We start from the raw sequence: 23,953 nt of genomic DNA on the forward strand, positions 1-23,953 counted from the left end.
TTAGGAGTTAGATCCAAGAAAGTTGATTTGCTATTGATTTTATTTATACGTTTGAATGTTTAATGTATTAGTAAGCAAATGTTTAATGTATTAATAAGCAAATTTCTTCTGTCCCATGTCCCCAACTTTTCTTGGAGTAGATTTTATGTACATGTTTTTTCTTTTTCTTTCAGGAATGTCAATCTGTTAAAAGACTATGTTGAGTCTGAATTCTTTGTGATAGACGGAGATTCCTTGCTACTTATGTTTATAGATAAGAAAACACAATATCTAAACTTCTTCTACCAAATTGAATGCTTTCTGCAGGATTTCACTGAAAAAGGAGCAAAATATGTCATTACTTTCTTCAAGGTACTGAACAAATAACATTTTTTTTCTGTTTGAACCACTGCATTCCTTTTAAACCAATTGCTTGAATCTGATCAGGATGAGGAATCTGTTCATTGTATCAACAAATGTAACTGAATAAATTCATTGTGTTTATTTCCCACAGGATGCAGAGGAGATGTTCTTTCAGGATCCTCATTTTCTTTTCTTACGTACTGCATTAATAGAACACCTGAGGCACAATACAAGCGTAACTGTTCATACAGAATTTTCCAATTGTTTATCATCCAAATGGGAGATTTTCCTGAAGCAAAGCTATCCTTACTTCATCATCGTATCTGACACAGGACTGAGCTCTCGACCAAAGTGACTTTTTGTCTATTTTAATTGCTCATTCATTGTCAAAGAAAATCAATGTTGTGCTTGCTTCAGGACAGGAGTATGATATTCTTAGAGTTTACGGATATCACGTTCAGAACGTATATACGCACAGATTATTTTTTCAAAGGGTAAGCTGTGCTACTTGGTCACTGGTTTGCAATAACGATGTTAGTTTGACTTAGAAGATTTAAATAAAAATATCTCAGTATGAGTATTTTAATTTACATATTAATATTATAAAGAATTGATATGTGGCTCATTTTCTTTTTCTTTAATCTACTGGTCTTGAAATCACTAACAGGTAAACTTTGTGATTGATGGCAAATTCCTGCCCTGTTCTCTATAGTCTCATTTCACGTCCTTTTTCACTTTTGATACGATAGCCCCTAATACAGCCTTTCCTTTATCTTCACTATCACTTGTCTTAGTTGACTTGTAGTATGCCAGAGGAAGGCTAGTGTTTAGACCAGTGATGTGATTTTTAAAATTTTAGTCAGTTTTTTCTTGGAGGCTGAGGATTTATTTATATCTTAATGGTTTCTGTCTGTGCCTCGTAGTCCGTCATACATTGTATCTATTGACTTTTGCGTATAACTTTGACTTAGAATGAACAAGATCTGCGATGCGCCTGTGAAAACCTAATCAGGCACAAAAAACCATTGATGCATCTATATGGACATCTCAAGCTGAACCTGAAAAGTATACAAAAAGAGGTAATTTGTCCTCTTTGATCCTTTTTCTTTTTTTTTTTTTTCTCTTTTTGTTGATTGATCTTCCTTCATTCCTTTACATGAAATTATTTTCTAAACACAGAACTAGGAGCTCTCTGCCTTATCCTGAAGTGATGCCCCAAGCCTGAGAAGGTCTCCTCTGTGGCCACTCTTCTTCACAGCAGCTTGAAAGTGTTTCTTTCTTTAAAGTTCACTATAGTAGCATGATTCAGCTGAAAGCTGATCAGTGGGATACCACTTAAGGGACGTTCCTTTCTCGGCAAACGCCTTGTCCTGAAGAAGATAGAAACCAGCCCATTTAGCATGAACCAGCATTGGTGGCATAGTTATACCCTTAGCTGCTGTGGGGGCTGCAGCTACTACCCTCTGGGGGCACTGTGGCCATTGCCTATCCCCATGGCAGCAGTGGTGGGCCAGAGTCAGTGCTGCTGCCAGCAGAAACCTCTTCTGTAGGGACATGCCTCAAAATCTAAACCTCACTATTGCAGCTGCTAAGGTTGGCACACTCAGTTGACTATTCACGATCTGGGAATTTCTTTTAAGAACTAGAGTTATAAGGTCTGTGCTTGCGTGATTAAAGCAGTGATTCTACAGTATTTTAACTTCAAAAAATTGCTATTTCTATGGTTACATAGACGCCTTTAATGCCTAATACACTCCTACCATTTTCCTGAGCATAAAGTTACACTGCAGTGTTGTGACCCTTCTTCTGCTCCCTCAGAGAACAACAGCAAGGCTTCCTTGGACTTCAGTCAGGAATGATCCTAGTCTAGCAAGGTGAATTTTTAGTCCAGAAAAAATATGGTGTTACTCAGAAAGCATTTTAAAGCTGAGCTACTGCCAATATTTTGTTTTATTATGATTATCTTTTCTGAGGCACAGTTAGTAATTGAATACCCCAGGAGCAGAACCACATCAGGGTGCAGGAAGGGCAGATGGCTGCTCCCTCCAGGCTGGGGCTGTGAGAGGTCACCTGGGAGGGAGGGCAGGGCAAGGCAGGGCCTGGGAGCCATGGCCTGTCCCACTGCCCCAGGTAAGAGCAGGACAGCTGGGGGACATCTGTAACCCAGGGTGTCAGGCACCTCCTTGGGAATGGGCTGAGCCAGAGCAGGTTGCAGCCTGCAAGGCTGTGGAGAGCTGGAGACCAGCACTGCTGCTACATTTCTGGGGCAGGAGTGACAGCCTGAAAGGGGCTGAGGTGGGGCCCTGGGCAGGTGGGAGGAGGTCCCATGGGTCCGGAAGGTACAGTCAGGGCTGTTGGTGCCCTCAGTGACATGACAGAAAGGGGAAATTTTTACTAATGATTGTGCCCACTTTTGCTTCTGCTGTTTTTTATCCTTTTTCTCCTTCTTCCATCGAACTCTGTACAGAATAAGAATAGTCTCTTTATTTTGTAATTTTTATTGTGGTGATAATTTATGCTATTCATAATGTTATTACTCCAGGTTTGCCAGGCTATCTGTTTGTTGAAACAGCTGTGGCCTGAAGGATCTGATATTCGCCGTGTGATCTGTGTTCTTGCTTGTGCCATGGGATTAAAAATACACAGCAGCATGTTGGGAAATGCAAATACTACTATGGGAGCAAACAGAATGCAATCAGCAAGAGTAAGAATTTTGTAAATATCTTCTAAGCATGGTAACCCTAAGCATTTTGCTAAGAGGAGAGATGGCTGTCCTTCTAGATCTAAAGCTGAAGAGGGACCCAGATGCCTCCTTTGTGATTACATCAAGTGGTTTGGGTCAAATAATTTACTATGGTCACAGCTTTTCAAAGGAGCATGGTCTCTTTGTGGGTGGCACTGGCCCCCCCTGTCATAGTGGCTGTTTCTGGAAAAGTTTTACCTTAGGAACAATTACTTTCATAGAAAGTTTTACCTTAAGAAGGCAGTTGCGCTCACTATTTTTCTTTTCCTAACACTCAGTGCCATACTAGCTTTTACAGAAGAACATGCTTTTCCTCAAGTTAGCAAGACATTTCAGTATAAAGGTTTCTTTCCATGTGTGGTCATTTTTGTGACCATATTACAAGGCTTGTATTTTCATCAAGTTAACACAGATGCAATATATCAGTAATATTTTATCATACACATATTCAGTAGACTAGAGGATAGCTACAAATAGTTAGTTAGTAGAGCTCAAGTTCTGTACTGAGTTTTTGCAGTTCAGTTAAGAAAAGAGCATAGGCCTATATCTAGACATTAACTTTTCCTCTTAAAATAATAACATTTCTAGCCAGGCAAACTGAAAATTGTTTTCAAGTTTTGTCTTGGTTTTCATAGTCGTGTTCCTCCTTGGAAAAGAGATGATTTTTTTTTTTTTTTTTAACATTATAACTGGTCTGCATCTGCCAGCACTACAAGAATGTTCATTTTGAAATAAGTGTGGCCACAGGTAATTAAAATTCTCAAATTGTCTAAATAGATCAAAATTATTAGATGCTTTAACGAAGTGCATACCACTGAATTAAGTAGTGGTGAATACAATTATTCTGCTGAAGGATGTGGCCAACTTTTTATCTGTCATCTCTCAACAGAGAAGTAAACACCTATCTCCAGAAGAAGCAGCTGACCTCTGCAGGATGCAATGTCTCACAGTGACTTTTCTTCTTCATATGCCTCTTTCACAGAGGGCTCAGATTAGGGCCATGAAATTGTGCTGGACGAAACAAGTTTTACCACTGATAAAAATGGTATGTATAGCACTGTCTTAACTTCCTCTGGCATAGGGTGCAATTGTCATTTCAGTGTCATTTTCCTTTATATGCTGCTTCAGTCATCTGATGAGATTAAAGAATGTAATGTACCTGCTGGAAACAAACCCTTTGTTTGTTTCTGAGGCTGAGATACTGAATGCCTTCTTTGCTTCAGTCTGCACTGTCAAGGCCTGCCCTCAGAAATACCTGACCCAGTTGACCACGGAAAAAATCTTGAGGAACGAAGACTTTTCCTTGTTTTAGCAGGTTTGGCTTAGGGACCATTTAGTCAAACTTGACATCCAAAGTCCATGGGCCATGATGGGATGTACCCACAAGTGCTGAGGGAATGGGCCGACATCATTGCTAGACCACTCTCAATCATCTTTGAAAGGTCACGGCAATCTGGAGGAGGTGCCTGAGGACTGAAGGAAAGCAAATGTCAGCTCAGGCTTCAAAAAGGTAGCAATCCAGGGAACTACAGGCCAGTCAACCTCACCTCAGTCTCTGGAAGGGTGATGGAACAACTCATCCTGTAGGTCATCTCTATGCATGTGGAAGACAAGAATAGGATCAGAACTAGTCAGTATAGATTCACAAAGGGAAATTATGCTTAACCAACCTGATTGCCTTCTGTGATGAATCAACTGTTTGGATAGATGAAGGGAGAACAGTGGATGTTGTTTACTTTCACTTCATCAAGGCTTTGACATTGTCTCCTATGACAAGCATATGTAGGCTGAATGAGTGGAAAGTGAGGTTGATTGAGAACTGGCGGAAGGGCAGTTGGTTGTGGTCAGAGGTTTGCGGTGGTGGGACAGGGTCTAGTTGTAGGCCTGTCACTAGGGATGTCCTTTCAAGGTTCAATACTGGCCCCAGTATTGTTTAACTTATTCATCAGTGACTTGGATGAAGGGGCAGATGCCTCCTCAGCAAGTTCACTAATGACACAAAGCTGTGAGGAGTGGCTGATACCCCAGAGGGCTGTGCAGCCCATTAGAGGGATCTCATCAGGCTGGAAATGGGGAGAGAACTGTCTGAAGTTGAACAAAGGAAAAAGCAGGGTCCAGTACCTGGGGAGGAATAACCCCAGGCACCAGTACAGGCTAGGGGCTGGTGGACAGCAAGCTGTCTGTGAGCCAGCAGTGTGTCCTTGTGGCTAAGAAGGCCAGTGGTATCCTGGGATGCATTAGGAAGAGCATTGCCAGCAGGTTGTGGGAGTGATCCTGCCCCTTTACTCAGCCCTACACAGCACTGCATTTGTACATGTACAGCTCCTCAGTACAAGAGAGGCATGGAGCTCCTGGAGCAGGTACAGTGGAGGGTGATAAAGATGATTAGGGGGCTGGAGAATCTCTCCTTAAGAGGACAGGTTGAGGGAGCTGTGCCTGTTGAGCCTTGAGAAGAGAAGACTAACAGGAGACCTTAATAAAGTCATAAGTATCTGAAGGGAGGGTGTCAATAGGATGGAGTCAGGCTCTTCTTGGTGTTGCCAAGCAAAAGGACACAAGGCAATGGGTAGAAACTGATGTACAGGAAGTTCCACCTGAATATGAGGAAAAACTTTACTGTGTGACAAAGCACTGGAACAGATTGCCCAGAGAGGTTGTGTAGTCTCCCTCATTGGAGATATTGAAGAACTGTCTGGACAAAATTCCTGTGCAATGTGCTCTAGGATGACCCTGCTTGAGCAAGGAGGTTGGACCAGATGACCCACTGCGTTCCTTCCAACCTGACCCATTCTTTGATTCTGTGAAACCTTACCTGGTTCAGGAATCTTGTGAGCCACAAATGAGTGAGGCTAGGAGAATGTTTGGGGCAAGATCTCAATACTTGACCTCTTCTTGGACATCTCCATTTAGTCAGCGCTAGTGGTAGGGTACTGGGCTAGGCGGACTTTTTAGTCTCATCCAGTATTTAAAGTTTGATGTCAGGCCCTTTTGTTGTTTAAAGCTGGTTATTGCAATGAAGGAGGACATAAAGACAGTTTTCTGATCACAGAGAAGTCAAGTAACAATGTGGGTTTTTTTCATGTCAAGAAATCTGTGGCAGTTAACCTTCCTTTGGAGATGCTTTGATACCTCCACATGTAAAGGTGCTCCATAAGAATTAATTGTTTGCTTTATTTTAACAGCAACAGTTGTGTATGCATTTTGCTCTGGTACAGCTATGTGACACAAATGATTGGAAATTGGATTTGACTTACCTGCCTGATTTAAATGATGATTCACTGCTCATAAATCTTGCACATTACTATGAAGTCGAATACCCTAAAGGTATTTATCATTGTTGAACAGCTTGTTTTCTTATATTTTTTACTTTATTGAGCTGCAAAATGGGAATAAAACTGCTTATATGGACAGAAATGTACACAATCTTCTAATGACCCATAGCAATGGATACATTTCATGGAATAATAAGGAAACATTTTTTCTGTAACAAAGTTTAGAAAATCACATGTGCCAGTGTCTTATACCTGTACTTGTTCAGAATACTTTATCATGTCATATCTTTGATGTGCCACCTGTACTAATACATGAAAGAGTGGTATGACATAGGTAGCAAGAGTTCTGGGTCACTGTTATTGGGTATTCTCAGTTCTGTTTGTTTTTTAGCCAGTTTATTATTAATTTTGTCTTAGTGCAACACAGTCAGAAACTAGATGCAATCCCTACTGTCCCAGTGACATTGAATAATACTTAAATTTCAGATGAGATTGATTCAGACAAGGTCACATACTGTCTTAAACATACCGTAATTTGGGAACTGGAGCTTTATGAACACCATCAGATGTGTTAAGATCAGCAAAAAAAGTTAACAAAGCTTACAGAAGAAGAAAATATCAGAAAAGATTTGTAGCAAATATTCTTTCAGAGTAATTGCTTGTGAGTAATCTTCTGCCATGAGTCTGTCTGTGTGATAGTAAATCAGAACACTTTATAAATCCAGTTACAAGAGGTCCTGTATGTACTTCAGTAAAGCAAGTGTAGAGGAATTTTTAAAGAAAATATAAATTAAGAATACAAAACATTTATTTTTATAATGATACCTACTATTGGGCACCAAAAAAATTATCAATTCAAGATTCTACCTTATAGGAGGCAAAGGTGGGAGAAACCCTTCTTTAGCTGTAGGGCTTGCAGACTTTCACAGACAGTCTAAATCTGTTTTTTTTTCCAAAACTCGTATTCTCAGTACATTTACTTATTTATGCTCTGGGCTATTAAAAACTGTGAAGGTACAACATTCTGTTCTAATTTGTTCTAGTGACTAAAGCTCTTGTATAAAAGTGAAGTTTTTGTGTCTGAGGCTGCGTGGGTAAATAGATAGGTTCAGTTTGAGTAAACTCAATTTTAAAGCAACTTTTTCTTTTTTCCCTTCCCTCTTTCCTGTGCAGGATTAGAGTTCCAAAAGGATTTGGGGAAAGAAATGGAGAATGACTACCAATTTTTATGGGACACTGTAAAAAAGTTGGCTGTGAAATACAGTTTTGGAGATGCTTTCCCAGTACGAAGAACATCCCAAGTATTTCTTGAACAGGAGCAGACATTATTTAGAGGTACTGGCAACTCCACATATTAGAGTGTTAAAAGCATGATGCTCATTGCTATCACTAAAAGTGCTGGGAGTGGTGGTCTGATTTTATTGTGATCACAAATCTAATCCATGCTTCATGGATCTTCTCCTCCATCCTTCCAACCCACTAGCAAAACTTGCAGCTAATGTAAAAAGAAGTCTGAGCTGGCCTTATGAGTGAAATTCTGGACTCCAATGTGGACAGCACAAGTATTGTTATGAATTTCATGGGGCATTGGGTTTAGTTCCATGACTACTAGCCCAAATCTACTGTATGTATTGTAAAAAACATTATGAGTAGTGGTTTTTACTATTACAAGTAATAGTAAAAAAACATATTAAGTACTCATATTTAAAGTAATGATTATGCTGCAGAAAGACTCTCTGAGGAACATGTTTGACATGTTGTCATAATGTTAGGCAGATACTGGGCATGGGAGCAGCAAATTAAGTGGAATATAGAACTATTCCCTTAATGGTAGAGAGTCCAGCCATCACTGTAGCTCACACTGCCGTTCTTGATGGTTTTAGAAGTATGAGTTGTCCATAAATGTCTTAAATTGCATCATCATCCTATAGCTCATAAATGGGGAAATGCATGATTGACTCAGAGATGGTTTTCTTCTCTCACTTACAGGACCTGTTCTGAATATCTGAAAGGATTAGGTAGATTTTTTTGCCTAATATCTGACATTTCTTGAAAACCAGATTTGTTACATCCTTAAAATATTCGTTTTAAACTTATGAAATTGTATAACTCTTTAGGAGAGACAGTTGATAAAAAGTCAGTAAAGGCTAGAATTCTACTTAAATTTGTGAGTGTTCTTCAGCTGGTTTCAAAGATGTCAAGTGGGCAAAGTGGGTTCTAGTGGGCAAAAAAAGACAGTTTCTTTGTTTTCTGTAGGATATTAGGGAATCTTTTGGCAATTCTATTGCCTATTTCTGTATCTCCTTTGGCTGAAGACCAAAACTGTGGCTGGACTTCAACCATGTGAAGGGTGTGCAATGTTACTTGTAGTCTTTAGTTTCTTTAGTCATCAAACATAAGTGTGGTTTAGGAGACTGTGATATTTAGGAGACTGTGATATTTAGGAGACTGTGATCTTTATGGAACCAGTGCAGAAACATAGATGAATGTGAGATGGAATTGGCTGTAGCATTCAAAAAGCTAGCATAGGTGTCTAAAATGGATCATGAGAGACAACTAATTGAAAGCAACATTGATGTCTGCTTCACTCTTCTTTCCCTGCCTGAGAAGAAAAAAGTGGAACTAGTGAACTGCTGATTACTTTTAGTAAATTTTAATTTACAGATTTTAATTTATAATGTAACTTGACATAATTTTTAAGAATTATGTGCAATTATATATATTCTTAATTAAACAATACTATTTTTTTACACTGTAAAGTCTATGAAGAAGAAATTCCTAACATTGGACTAATTCCAGTGAAGTCTGATCTTGTTCAAGATTATGTTGGAGATGTTTTGAAAAACCTACCTGTTTTAAAAAGGTACCTATATGTTTTGTTTTTAATGAAATAACATTATATGGGCTGATTTTCTACTACCCTGCACTTTGCATCCATATTATGCTAAATTTTTACAAATGTAGAAATGTTTTTTATTATGCCTGGGTAAAATTTCACATACACATTTACATTAATTGTTGTAAATATTAACAGAAAATTCAAAACAAGAATGGTTGAGAGTAAATACATCCATATTTTCTCATATTGTTATTTGTTTGCATTATAGTCTTTGTTAATCTAAATTCTGAAACTGTTTTTATAAGTGTAAAATTTGTGTTTGAAAGGCCTTATTGTAATTTGCAAAGCTCATATTGATTTCATGAAAAGAAAAACATTAAATAAAAACACTGAAAAAAGTAAGAAGAGGTTATCCTTTACATTTGCTCTGCTATATGTGGAAGTGGGTTTTGTGCTATGTAATGATTATTTTATAGTCATTGTGTGAATTACGTAGTTACATTGCATTCTGTGATTAATCTGTACAAAAATAAATGAAAAAATGATGTTTTACTTTGTTATTATTTCTTTCTGAAAAATTGAGGCTATCTTAACACACTATAGTACCCCAAAGGGTAGAATTAAACCCTTTGTTGTTTTTCTGCCAGCAAAACTGTGTTTTGATAAAGACCCAATTTTCAAATGTTTCATTAGTGAAGCTAGAAAACCCTTTTAATTTCTGCTCTATTTAATATTTATATATTTCAGCAATGACCCTGCAATTACTTCACTTATCAAATACAAGGAATTCGATGAACTTCATCACTGGCATTCTGGTAGACCTTTGACTGAGGAGTATGAGCGAGTGCCGTGTAATGCTGATGGTAAGAATTACTAACACAAAGCCCATGGGTATGTGTTGGCTAGAACAGTATTGTAAAGGTTGTTGTGGTTTTGCAGAAGGACTTTCATTTCATAAAATATTTGCAGCTGTACAAATACGTGCCCAACTGGAGCTACTGTAGTAGCCAAATTATACTTCAACTGATATGCCTGTGCATTATGTGTATGAACTTTGTATTATTTTAAATAGGTCTGAATGAAACAGAATGAGCACTTAGGGTCAGATGTTCATCATATATTCCCTTTTGCCTGTGAAATGCTTCACAGATTTATGCAAACAATGTACATATGAAGTTTAATGTTTAAATATATAGTTTGGATAATGTTTAGTAAGCACATTCACGAATGTGGAAAATCTGCTCAGATGGTTGCACAGTGTATGCATAGCCAATCTTATCTTTTGAGATCAGAATTAAAATAAGAAGTAAAAGAAGTTGTTGTGGTTTAATCCCAGCCGGCAACTAAGCACCACACAGCCACTCACTCACTTCCCTCAGCTGCAGCAGGATGGGAGAGAGAATCAGAAGGGTGAACATGATAAAACTCATGTGTCTGAGATCAAGACTGTTTAATAGGTAAAGCAAAGGCCACATGCACAAACAATGCAAAACGAGAAATTAATTCACTGTTTCCCATGGGCAGGCAGGTGTTCAGCCATCTGCAGGAAAGCAGGACTCCATCACATGTATCAGTTACTTGGGAAGACAAATGTCATTGCTCCAAACATCCACCCATTCCTTCTTCTTTCCCCAAGTTTTATTGCTGAGCATGACACCATATGGTATGCAATCTTCCACTGGTCAGTTTGGATCAGCTGTCCCAGCTGTGTTCCCTCCCAACTTCTTGTGCACCCCTAGCCCCCTCGCCAGCAGAAAATGTGTTGACTCTGTGTGAGCACTGCTCAGCAATAATACACCTGATTTATCAACACTGTTTTCAGCACAAATCCAAAACACAGCCCATACCAGCTACTATGAAGAAAATTAACTCTATTCCACTAAAACCAGCAAGAAGTAAATTTAAGTTTGTATTATTCTTGATGTTACGCATTATAATTTCCTATTAAGTTTTTTTCCAGTTTATAATACCATAGAAAACAAGCCATGGACTTAGCTTTGAACTTAGATTGGCAAATTTACATGAAATTAACTCTACAATACTGTATGTAGCAGGAAGTACACAAAAATTTCTCTCAAAGATATTCCCATCATCTATTGCATCATGCAGTGAATGAAACTCTGAAAAACCTTTCAGAAGTTGAGAATTCATGGGTTACTGTTGGTAGTTCTAAGGTTGATTATGCTTTTTATTCCATGACTTAGAAATACAGTTTCCTGAGTAGGTATTTGTATTACTTGAGCTATGAAACCAAAATTTGATGTGCTCCTGTTTTTGACTGGATCATTTTTTGCATTCTGTGCACTGTGACTTCAGTGTGAAGTTTGGAGAACATCCCCTGCAGAACAGTAGCTAGAGCACCTTCCATAATGTTGAAGGTTTATAACCAATTCATGCAGTGCCTTGCATGAATACTCTTTTCTACTGAGATAGGTCTTTAGGTCCTCACACTCAGAAGCAGACTCATCATTTTGATTTTTAGGACAGAGAAAGGCAGATGCTTGAGTGTGGAGGTATTCATGTGCTCAGTTCAGTATCTTCCATTGCCTAGCATAAGTGTTGTTCCAGAAGATTTATTTATTTATGTTCTGATGGCAGACTTGTTTTCTGGAGGAAGAAGTATCTTTCTGATCGTTTGAATTGCCTTCAGAAGAAGGTAATCGTACCTTTCTATTTTCATGCACTCAAACAGTAATAATTTCCAGGCATCCTGGTTTTTATGTTTTACAATATTTTTAATGTGCATCTAAAGTAGTCTCAATTTGGGTCTACTGGCCTATCTCTCACATAGTTCAGCCTTTGTCAAAATGTGATTTTGCCCTTTAGAGTCAATGAGGAGTTTTTGTAGGAAAGTCGTCCACTACCCAGCTATCTTTGCTTGGCTAACAGATTGGAACAGTCTGGAAGTCTATCAGAGCATTTTTCAATCAGTTATATTTGTTTGCAGCAAAATCCGAAAGTCCAGAAGAAGGAAGAGAAGTACAGAAGTTACAGAATTTCTCGTCACTTTTATGGAAGCACTCTGGTAGACAGCCCTTCAAAACTTATTGTATGCGAAGAGGATGTGTCAGGAAATGCAAACTCAAAGGCACAAAAGAAGCACGTGAGTATATTCAAGTTGCTCTTTCCAAATATTTTTTCTGCTATCCAGGAAATGATTTATTCTATATGAGTTCCACAGCTGAAGTTTTATATTCTGAATGTACTAGTAGTTCACAGTTGAAGAAAATTAAAGTGGTTTTGTTCTTCAGATCTGATTAGCTAATTGACAGATGTTTTTTTGTTCCTAGTTAAGAATATTGATGAGTGACTGTATTTTAACAGGCACAAGTAAAAAAAAACTTAGTAAATATGAATTCTGTAAAGGTTAAGGGGTTTTGGCTCATGTCCAGTGTTAAAAGGTGGAGTGAGGGAAAGTAGGTTTCATTAATTTAATTTTACTCTTAGAAACTGTTGAGAAACACTAGGAAAGAAACCATTATTCAATTACTTATTTCCCTGCACTATTTGGAAACATACTTTGTACATATCCTGTAGATATTACAATTACTTCTAACTGTGTGAATATTGTCAGACATCAAAGGGTATATAGCATGTGCTTGCCTACTTATGAACAATACTTAGCAGTGGTAATTTGAGTATCATTTCATAATAACCTGTAGTGTGGATTACAGGTTGTGAACTGTTGAATTGCCATTAAAACTCTGTATATAAAGTAACTTTACCTTCAAGTAACTTTAAACTCTTAATTTTATTTAACTTACTGAAGAGCATCCTAAAATGAGCAGAATTACTATTAGCCATGTATAAAATTAAAGCTTGAAATTTAACATTTAGACATTTGCTATTATATTTTTCTACATTTTTTTCCTTTTATACTAGCGGTGAAACTTTATACTAACTTAAAATGAAGTTTAGGGAAACTCTTTTGAGCAACATATATTGGGATTGATTATGTCTTCTTCAAAATGAAGTACTATTTTGAAAATTCTCAAAACATAATATATTGTACAGACTAGTTAAAAGCTATACATCACCTGCTATGATTGAGTGATTAGCTTTTTTTAGATGATGCTTGGACAGAGTGATGGTTATATCTAAATATCTTTATTTTATTGAATAGAAAAGTAAAGTGGAAGTAATTGTAGAGGAAAACATCAGGCGACTAAAAGCTAAGGAAGAAAAGAAAGAACAGAAGCAATGGCAAGCCTTATATATGACAACTGCAAATGAAATAAAAGAAAACCAGACTGTTGGAATAAATAAATTGGAGAAGTTTCTCAAGACCTTTAAAAGTAAATCTGTGAAGTTCAGCATAGAAATGACAGCACTGTCTGCCTGTTTACAAGTCTGGAAGAACCACTGCAAAGAGCAAGGTACAATAGCCAAATTCATGTTCAGTAGTCAACTTCCACTTCCTTTAACCAAGACAATGAGTGACTTTGGACATTCTCAGCTGTAATAAAGACATGTAAATACAGCCCTGTTTCAGAAACATGAAAGGTGCTTTTAAGTGTTAACAGGCTCTGGTCCCATCTTGCAATTTCAAGATGTAAAGTATTCAATGAAATTAAATTGTAGCTGTTTCCCAGTGTTGTTTGTAAACATTGCATACATAAATAATTAACTTTATTTATAGATATTTAATAATCATGTAGCATGCAATATTTATAGATATTTAATAATCATGTAGCATGCACAGTAAAATGTATCTATATATATCATGGATTGTTTAATTAGCTGAGGTGATTAGCTTGCAGTTTGAATGATGACGATTTGCCCAAGAAATCTGTGATACCATGGTTAGCGGCCTTCTGTTTCACTGTAATTAACTTGTTAAGTCCATATCCTCAGTGAGGAGACTCCAAATACACACTGCTTCTAAACGTGTTGAGAAGAGTTGTAAACATTGGAGTGAAATATGTTGCCTATAAGATTGAGTAACAAATTTGTGCGTCAGTAAAGTAAAATGGGGGAGCTCAGTTACTGTGTAGATGGTCAGAAGTATGACTTCTTCTTATAGATGAGTGTGCAGAAGCAGATAGAATTATTTGGGTCCTTGATCTTCAGTGGCCCTCATTGTAGAGGTGAAAGGAGAGTGAGTTGTCTTTGTCTAGTTGTCTTTAAGAAAATTAATCTTTTAATTGTTATAAATATGGGTAAGGTCTGTTCTAAAAATACGTAATATCAGAAGACTCTCAATGATACAATCAGCTCTCAGATAATGGTAGGTTTTTTTTTTTTTAAAAAAGGAAACAAATCTAAAGATTTAAACAAAGCTGTTCAAGTCATGAGGAGAATTCATATCCTTCTTGAAAAATATAAAGATCTCTTGGAGGAACCACATCTACAAAAGCTGACCAAATATCTAAAACTCCTTGGATTTGAGAATTTGGCATGCTCTCTATCTGGCCAGGTAACTTTATGGTTAACTGGATCTGTAGCTGAATATTAGCAGTGATTTCTTAAGCAATGAATAATGTGTAGGACATCAATATTGAGCTTATTTTATTGTGCCATAAGATTTTTCATTGTGCCATAAGATTTGGAACTATCTATTCTTGCTTCAGGTGTTAATCTTCTTTAGGTTCATGTATACATTCTTCTTCTTGATGTGAGGGCTAGCTGGCAAAATAAACGACTTCTTTAGGAAACAGAACTTTATATGTCTGCAAAGATACCCTTTGAAACAGACATCAAGATTAATTTGCTTTAGTTATGTCTCTCTGAGGCCTTAGATGTGTCTGAGAGGTACCTGAAGTTCAGTCCATCGCATCAGCTCAGCTCTTCATGTTAGAAATAAGTGTTAAAATCTAAACAATGAGCAACTGCTCTTTAACAGGTCCAAATGTGCTACTTTAGAAAAGGAAATCTTTTGAGACTGTGAAGGTGGATGAAAACTATTTTGTTTGATGTTATGGTATTCCTGATCACTTCGGAAGGAAATAGTTTCCGATACTGAATTGCTTGTTATTAGCACTGCAGAGACCACCAGTAGCTACATAGAATTTGGCCTGAAGTAATTTCTCCAAGGACCAACCTTATGCTTCTCTGCATGTTAACAACCTGCCCACCTTTATGTGCAGATGGTATGTTATTAGGGAGAGGGGATGCTAGAGTGGCTCTCAGGCAGAAGAGGGAGTAGGTAACTCCTCTTGCAAGAATATGAAGTCAATAGCAAAAGGAAGGAAGGTTACACTGAACTTTACAGTCAGCATCAGTTACTTCAGTGTCTCATTTTTCAGGCACAGTACAGTTGGGAATTTTTGGAAGCTTATTTCTGGAAACTATTTATCATCCTTCCTTGAGGTTCAAGACAGAGGAGAGGGAGGAAGTGAATGTTTTGTAAGAAATTTTCTTCCCTTTAAGAGTGGAAATTATTTGTCTCTTTTTCTATGTGAACTCAACTGATACACGATGATTACTTGCTTGTGGCTATATAATTATTGTAAAGGTGTTTGGTGTTCCAAATAAGCTATACTACATTTTAGGAAGTAGAATTAATGGATCCAAGGATCTCAAAAGTTTACTATAAAGGCTTGGGATGACAGAAGACATATGTTGGCAGGTTTAATTCTTGCTCAGAAGAATTGCTTCTACATCAGTTGGTGCATTTTGGACTTACTTTTGCTTTTGCAGCTCCTTGTTTATGATTATTACTTTTGCAAAGTTGGAGAAACTTTAGGAATAACTGAAATTTTCAGGAATAGCTGAAAATATTTATTTCAAGAAATTAAAGAAGTTGGGAAATCTCTGTCGTGGGTCGAGGCGGGACACGACACGAAACCCTTATGGATCCAGAGGCTGGAACACTTTATTGCACGATGTCTGCTAGTTTTATACACTTTTTAGGCTACACATGTCAACTCTCCACTGGTTCCCACATACATAAATATTCTTCCATTGACCACTAACGGTGTTATACAACTCTGCTTACTGCGCATGTCACGAAACACATTTTGCTGTGCTCAGCACATTTTACTGGAAAACCATATTGTTACAACTTCCGGGTCCGGGCGTAATTCTTCCCTGAACAAAGGTTCCTACTTAGCTTTAACTCTTCCCGAATCCCCCAGGCCAGCTGGGGGAGAACCACCACAAATCTCCATCCTTAAAGACAGTAAAAACTCGTCTGAATAACCTGAGTGACTCATCTTAAATGCAACTGTTTCTATCAGTGTGTTGGATTGAAATCCAAATATTCATAGAATCCACAAGGTTGGAAAAGACCTCCAAGATCATCAAGTCCAAACCCTGATAACCTAAATTGTTATGTGATTTTCTGAAGTTTCTAGTGTGTTATACACATAATACTTTTCTGTACAGCTTTCAGGATCAGATGTTGTAACCAGATGCATTCATGAACATTAAATTTGGTGTGTCCTAGGGTATACAGGCGTTCTTTAAAAATACAATGCTTTACAAAATTTGGGATCATCCTTACTTTATATTAAATTTCTTTTTGCAAGTGGCATTCACTGCACAAGGGATCAGGGCAAAGTGAAGAAGAGAGACATAAATATATGAGAGAAGGCTCTGGCAGGCAATAGTTTGAAGAGGCTGAGCTTTTGCCTGCTAGCCAGTTTTGTTAGCTCATCTGATAACAAAAGCAATACCAGCACTAATACTGGCTATGGAAGACATAGTAGTTTTAGAACCTAATCTCCTTTGAAGAGAGATTAGGTTCTCCTAAATGTAACCCTGACATAGGACTGTATGGTGTAGATTTCTGAGAGAAATTATTAAAAAATCACCTGCACTTTCATATGTTTTTCAGAGCTTGTACAGTTCAACAGAGCAAAAGATGTGCCATTTTCTTAATCTCTTTCTAGCTTTCAAACCAACTTGAGTTTTCTTTTGACCTTATAGACAGGAGAAAGCAGTAATCAGAAAAGAAGCAAATATGCTATTGAAGTGGGTTCAGCTCGCTTTCAACTACAATACATGGATTGTTACTTGCTCAGAGAAGAGAGAGATGATCCAGATCCCCGAGTGGAACATTTCATACCAGACACATGGCAGGTAATGAGACACAGACTTTTTGCATTAAGTTAATGGAAATGATCTTTTTTTGTCTGTCAGACCAAATAATTGAAATAGAGAAGTAGACAAGTTATAATTTGTAGTTCCATGTTTTTCCACTAACAATTTAAGAGGGAAGAATACAATCAAAGTGCAAGCAAGTTAACTCTGACCTTCTGTAGTCTAAAATCTATATTTAAATTCTACATGCAGAAATAAAAGATGTTTTCACAGAAAGAGCACTCAATATGAACCTACTGACAAGATATATCGATGTAAGTATCTGCTTTTTCTCATAGCGAGAACTTCTTGATGCTGTAGATAATAATGAATCTGCGGTGATTGTTGCTCCCACTTCCTCAGGAAAAACATATGCATCATACTATTGCATGGAAAAAGTTCTGAAAACGAGCAATGAAGGAGTAGTTGTATATGTTGCTCCTACAAAGGTAAGACTGTATCTTACTACATACTCTGTATGTATGACTATGTTATGATTCTGAAACTGTTTGGGGTAACTTGTTACATAGTTTTAGTTGATATACATTTTTATTAGAAATGGAATATTTACATTCTGTTTTATATTTACATGTATTAGAGTATGCTTAGAAAAAATCTTCAAAATATTTCAGCTCATATAGTTTTTGTCTGTTAATATTTGTATAGCTAATTTAAGCTCAGAAACATTAATATAATTAAAAACGCTGTATGTAGCATGTTAGGTAAATGATGAGAGTACCAAAAGTCTACCAATATGATGAAATTAATATTAGACTAAGCAAGTCATGTTTTTCAAATTGAGTTCCAGAGAAAATATATGAAACTTTAAGTTAGTGGGATGTTTCTTAGTGAGAATTTCATCCTAATTGTTAAAAACTGATTTAAGTGTTGAGGTACAATGTTTTGATTTCTTCCAAAACTTTTTTTAATGTTCAGTATTATGATTTTTGGATAGTGAATTACATATGCTGTTATTTGAGAACAATCTCTATGCATTGTTTTCTGTAAGTAAAATCAAATTTGTTGTGTTTGTACTCAGGTTGGCTATCAAAATTTCATTTGAATATCAGTCTGGATGCAGAAATATATTTTAAATATGCAGCCCAAGGACTTTGAGATCATTAAAGTGCTTGTAGATGAAGTAGAGTGTGATCTATTTTAACTGCTTTGAAAGTAATTAAAATAGAGAATTAATAATGAATAACTCACTTTAGACAGCACTAAATTTCTTTGAAAGCATTTGAGTATAATTGACATTAAAGTACCATATCTTCTTAAAGTTAACATTATTGAAAGTCTAGACTTAATAGTACATTACATAGTACATTATAGTCTAGGACATTAATATCAGTGCCAAAATTGAATGCCTTTATATGTCTCAGAATATCATATATCTTTAGACATACACTCTCTGGTTTTGTTAATGATCTGCTTTATTTAAGGCCCTTGTAAACCAAGTGGTAGGAACTGTATGCAGTCGTTTCACCAAGAAACTTCCAAAGGGATTGACAATGTGTGGAGTTTTTACACGGGATTATCGCCATGATGTCATGAATTCTCAGGTATATTTTTATGGGTGTTTTAACACATAATAATAGTAATGACTTCTGTATTCCATCTGGCTTCTGAAAATGTTAATTTGAATTAGAACAATTGAGCTGTTGCTAAGTAAAAAGTTCAGGAAAAATCTATGCATACCTGTACTTAGGTATGTAAGTCTGTGGCCTACAACCTCACCTCTTCATCATTAGCAGACATGTGGGTGATTACTTGCTCTGGTTAAAAATAAAATCATTAAAATCCTTTGGTTACCAGTATACAGAAGGTACCTTATAGATGTCCAGATAGAACACATCAGTAGCTTTTACCTTGTGTATTGATGTAGTCACTCCATTATAGAAGGCCACTAGGCTGGTCTTGCTTGTACTGGGGAGCCCAGAACTGGACACAAGACTCCAGGTGTGGCCTCATCAGTGCTGAGTAGAGGGGAAGGATCACCTCCCTTGATTTGCTGTCAAAACTCCTCTAGGGCAGCCTGGGAAATCATTAGCCTTCTTTGCTACCAGGGCACGTTGCTGCCTCATGTTTAACTTGGTGTCTACTGGCACCCTCAGGTCCTTTTCTGAAGAGCTGCTTCACAGCTGGACAGCCCCCAGCATATAGTGGGGAATGGGCTTGTTACTCCCCAGGTAAAGAACTATGTACAGCTCCCTGTTGAACTGCATGAGGTTCCTGTCAGCCCATTTGTCCAGCCTGTCTAGGTCCATTTGGATGGTAGCCCAATCCTCCTGCGTGTCAGCCACTCCTCCCAGTTTGGTGGCATTAGCAGACCTATTGAGGGTACGACTTTTACTCATCATGCAGATCCTTAATGAAGACATTAACCAGGATCATCAGACCCCCTTGTTGATCCCTGGGGTACACCTCTGGTTACTGGTCTCAGATAAATTTTGTATCACTGATCACCAGCCTCTAGGCCCAGCCTTCCAACTCGGTTTTCAGTCCACTCACTCTCTGCTCATCTGGCCCATACTTCAACAACTTGCCTGTGAGAATCTTGTGGGAGATGCTGTGTGTAAAGCCTTAGTGAAGACAATATCTACAGCTATCCCCACATCTCCCCACATCTACCAAGCCAGTCTTCTCATGATATGAGTTGGTGAAGCATGACTTCCCCTTGGTGAATTCATGCTGAAGGCTCCTGATGACTTTTCTTGTTCTGTGTTTATTTGAACATGATTTCCAAGATTAGTTGCTCCACCACCTTCCCAGGATGGAGGTGAGTGGCCAGCCTGTAATTTCCTGTGTCTTCTTTCTTGCCTTTCTTGAAGACAGCAGTGACAAACATGCATTCAGTCTTGCATACCTTGAAATCACATACATGCATATTTTAAAATGCTTTTTTAATATAGAATCTGCTTGTAGCTGGTTATTCAGTTGGCTTGAAAATAATGTTTTGCAAACCTTTGTTCTTAGATACTAGTGACAGTGCCTCAGTGCTTAGAAATCTTGATGCTGTCTCCTCGTTGCCAGAAATGGACCCAACGAATACAGTATGTTATATTTGATGAGGTAGGCATCTTTTAATAGTAACCAATTTAACAAATATAAGAAAAACCTTGAGGAAAAATGATGGTGACTTGTTTTTTCATTACATACTTTATTAGTGGTAAACAAACAGCTTTCAGAAGTATTATTTCAGACTTGCTTTCCCCTGTTTGCTGATAGCATTTATGTCCTCCAGTGAAGGAACTTAAAACTCTGTTATTCTTCAAGAGGACATACAATTCAATAAAAACTGCCAGGAACTTCCTTTTTTTCTCTCAAGTCAGTCAACTGAAAAACTAAAAGCCACCATTGTAGTCTCAATGGCACAAACAGAACATTCCAGATTGGGATCATACACATGACACATCGTACTCTGTTGATCAGACTTTCCAGGGGAAAAGTCAATGATTAATCTTGTTAAATTTAAAATTCCTCCTGTATTCTTTCTTGTAGATTAAATTAATTGCTAATGATGCCAGTGAGTATGTAGGGTACAAACAGTAAATGTAGTATTAAAATTTAAACTAATTTGCTATCTAGTTAAGTCTGGAGAGGTGTTTACTGAACATTTAATTTGGATCCATGGTCATTTGCTACAACATAAGGATTATTCGGTTCTTGATCTTGCCAAACTTTAGATTTTTGCAAAACACAAAGCTCGTGTTATGGGTACACATTGATAAGCAACGTTCTTTTCTTTTAATCCTTTCTCCCAAAAACCTAGGTCCATTGTCTTGGAGGTGAAATTGGAGCAGAGGTTTGGGAACATCTTCTGATAGCAATTCGATGTCCATTTTTGGCACTCTCTGCTACTGTCAGTAACCCGGAACACCTAACTGAGTGCGTGTGGAACTTTATTGACCACGGGAGAATATTTACATTAGTTATGAGCTGTTTTAGATAGAGAGGTCAGTTAGTATTGGAAAGACAACTGATATGGAGTTACAGTGTTATATGTATTGTGCTACCCTCACTCCCCAGTTAACACAAAACAATACTGTAATTCTTAACTTTGCAATGAGAGCACACTCTACTTATTCCTTCAGACTCTGTAACTCTGAGCTGTGTGGAAGAGTTCAGGAGGCTTTTACGTCTGTTTGAATTGCCAGAGCACACTTTTCCATCATCAGTCAGAGAAGACACCTGCACTATACATTTATATATATGTATGTATAAATATAATGGTACTATTTGACATTTTTTTTATTTGCACTCAGGGATTTAGAAAATTGCACTGAAATTAGTGAGAAGGGACTGGAAATTCTATAGTAGAAATTAAGCAGATTGTAGTAACTCATCCATTATAGTTGTACTGATTTTCTTAAAATATTTTACAAGTCTTATTTTAATTTTATTTTTGCACTGTAGGTGGTTACAGTCTGTGAAAAGGTATTGGCAACTTGCTGAGAATACAATAGAAGGAAGCTCTACAAACTCTGGAAAGAACTTTACAAGAAAATGTAAAGTGGAATCTAAAGTACAAGAACAAAAGAAATCGTATCGTGTTAGACTAGGTGTGTATCACAGTATTTTGTAACTAAGAAATAAACTTTAGTGTGGTTTCTGCAAAAAGTTCAGTCATGATGTATAAACTTAAATGTATTGTGTTTTGGTTTGTTTGTTGCTTTTTTATTAACAACAAACCTTAAGGATTAAACACTTGCTTTTTTAAACAACCAAGTACAACATAACAACATTTTTGTCTCTTCACAGTCTTGTATGAAGAAAGATACAATGATTTGGAAAAGTATGTATGTTCTCTAAAGGGCAGCGATTTTACCATTGAACATTTTCATCCATATGCTGCATTAACAGTCAGTCATGTAAGCATAACACTGGCGTCAGCATTGTTTAGCAACTGTTACATTTAGGCAGCATGGATTCCATCAAAAATATTTCTGTCTTTTTCTTTTGTTTATACTCCTTGCAGATTGAGAAATATGGTATTCCTTCAGATCTTTCTATGTCTCCTCGAGAGAGCATCCAGCTTTATGACACAATGGCAAAAGTCTGGCAAGAGTGGCCAAGGGCACAGGTGGGCATACACAGCTGTGAGCAACACTTATCAAAATAAATAGATGACAAAGTACTAGAGTAACAAAGTAATAGATTAAGAACTCTTTATATTAACATTAAATATTAATATTGTTCCAGGAGCTAGATCCTGAGGAGTTTGTCTCTTTCAAGAATAAAGTAGTAATAAAAAAGGCAGATGCAAGGAAATATGAACAGGAACTGAAGAAAGAACTAAGCAAATGGATTGTGCTTGGCCAAAGGCAGAAGGTAACAGTTGCTAGAGGGCATTTTCTTAAGATTTGTCCAGCTTTAGTATAATAGTAATTATATCTAGTAATATAGTTATGGGAGTTTGTCCATATTTCTCAGGTCTAACTGCTGCTTTACTTGAAAGATAAGCACTATTTGTAGCATTTCCATAAGCATTTTTAAGGTGATGTTTTCACATCTCTTGAAATCAGACTTCTGATACTGCTGTGAGATATCAGTTCGTGATTCCTTTGGGTACCTCCTGCAATTGATGAGAATATTGTACCTTTGCTCTGCTTTTTTAGTCTACCTCTTTGTTGTTGCTTATATGAAACTTTCTGTGTAACCACAGACATTATGTATGTTCCTATGTAAAAGGCAGAAATTCAAGCAATGAGCTGAAACCCAAGGCCTTGTTTTGAGGCTACCTATTCCTATGTCATAAAAAAGAATATGACAATGTGATTAATTAGCAAGGAAAAAATAATATGTGGGGAAAACCCCAAAGTTCTTAAAATATGACACTTAAATGTGAACATATTTCATCATCAGTGTTAGTGATACTTTATTATTTGCACAGTAGGTGGTAGCCATAAATTCTATTTTGAGCTCTTGCCAAAGTCAGCTGATAAATTGAAGACCTTTTATTCTGTAAACTATAAGTGACTATCCATGTTCTGAATGATTTGAGAAATTTGAACTGATAGAATTTGACACAGGAAAATGGAGTCTTTATATTTGTTAGATTCCAGACAGAGTATCTGCCGTTAAAATCTCCACAAAAATATTACTTTCGTCAGGTGAATGAACTACTGGAGCACCTTAAGCCAAAATCTGAGGATTGCTCAGAATGAGGAGAAGTGGGAGCATTTTGCAAACTTTGTTGATAAGTTACATGAGATGGATAAGTTGCCTGCCATATTTTTTATGTAAGTATGTACATGTCATGTATTATACATGTATTGCCTATATTCAGAAAAATGAGTATGGAGATAAGCATTGATATGGCATGGCAAATGCCATTTACATGGTATTTATTACCTTTGCTTTAAAAGTGAAGGTCTGCAAGCTCTCTCAATCCAGGTGTCTTTATGGCAGTAAAGTTTAGCTGAAATAAACATGGGAGCATTTAATCACTGTGTGGAAAGGATAGAATCCATGCATGATGTCTGAGAAAATTACAAGAACCTTAATTACATTAAAATCAGATTCTCAGTTGCTTTGCTCGAGTGTAGTCAGTAAACTTGTGGAAAGTGTATGCTGTCTATTTAGAGGTGGAAATGATTTATGTAAAGACAGATTTGCCAGGGAAAGGTGTGAGATATGATTTAGTTAATGTATTCTTTTGTTATATGGTGAGAGTCCGACTGCATAGCCTCTAAAAATCTCATCTTACATCCAGTGAAAATGCATCAGTCAACT

General features: G+C 37.1%; 1 protein-coding gene across 1 annotated transcript in view; it reads left to right on the forward strand.

Moving 5' to 3' along the window:
• Nucleotides 1–23,953, forward strand: part of LOC126651891 (probable ATP-dependent RNA helicase DDX60) — a 45,939-nt gene that overhangs the window by 2,620 nt on the left and 19,366 nt on the right. Inside the window, 25 exon segments of the mRNA XM_050338328.1 lie at nucleotides 174–351; nucleotides 494–688; nucleotides 690–836; nucleotides 1,314–1,421; nucleotides 2,885–3,046; nucleotides 3,975–4,130; nucleotides 6,268–6,409; nucleotides 7,531–7,692; nucleotides 9,118–9,220; nucleotides 9,944–10,059; nucleotides 12,144–12,196; nucleotides 12,198–12,299; nucleotides 13,320–13,572; nucleotides 14,449–14,612; nucleotides 17,066–17,218; nucleotides 17,518–17,667; nucleotides 18,661–18,780; nucleotides 20,195–20,290; nucleotides 20,991–21,106; nucleotides 21,635–21,780; nucleotides 21,980–22,089; nucleotides 22,197–22,301; nucleotides 22,421–22,549; nucleotides 23,332–23,382; nucleotides 23,384–23,460. Of these exon segments, the coding sequence (XP_050194285.1) occupies nucleotides 174–351; nucleotides 494–688; nucleotides 690–836; nucleotides 1,314–1,421; nucleotides 2,885–3,046; nucleotides 3,975–4,130; nucleotides 6,268–6,409; nucleotides 7,531–7,692; nucleotides 9,118–9,220; nucleotides 9,944–10,059; nucleotides 12,144–12,196; nucleotides 12,198–12,299; nucleotides 13,320–13,572; nucleotides 14,449–14,612; nucleotides 17,066–17,218; nucleotides 17,518–17,667; nucleotides 18,661–18,780; nucleotides 20,195–20,290; nucleotides 20,991–21,106; nucleotides 21,635–21,780; nucleotides 21,980–22,089; nucleotides 22,197–22,301; nucleotides 22,421–22,549; nucleotides 23,332–23,382; nucleotides 23,384–23,460 (3,294 nt within the window).

Source organism: Myiozetetes cayanensis, unplaced genomic scaffold (genome assembly GCF_022539395.1).
Source record: "Myiozetetes cayanensis isolate MyiCay16 unplaced genomic scaffold, myiCay2020 scf7, whole genome shotgun sequence".
Taxonomy (NCBI): domain Eukaryota; kingdom Metazoa; phylum Chordata; class Aves; order Passeriformes; family Tyrannidae; genus Myiozetetes; species Myiozetetes cayanensis.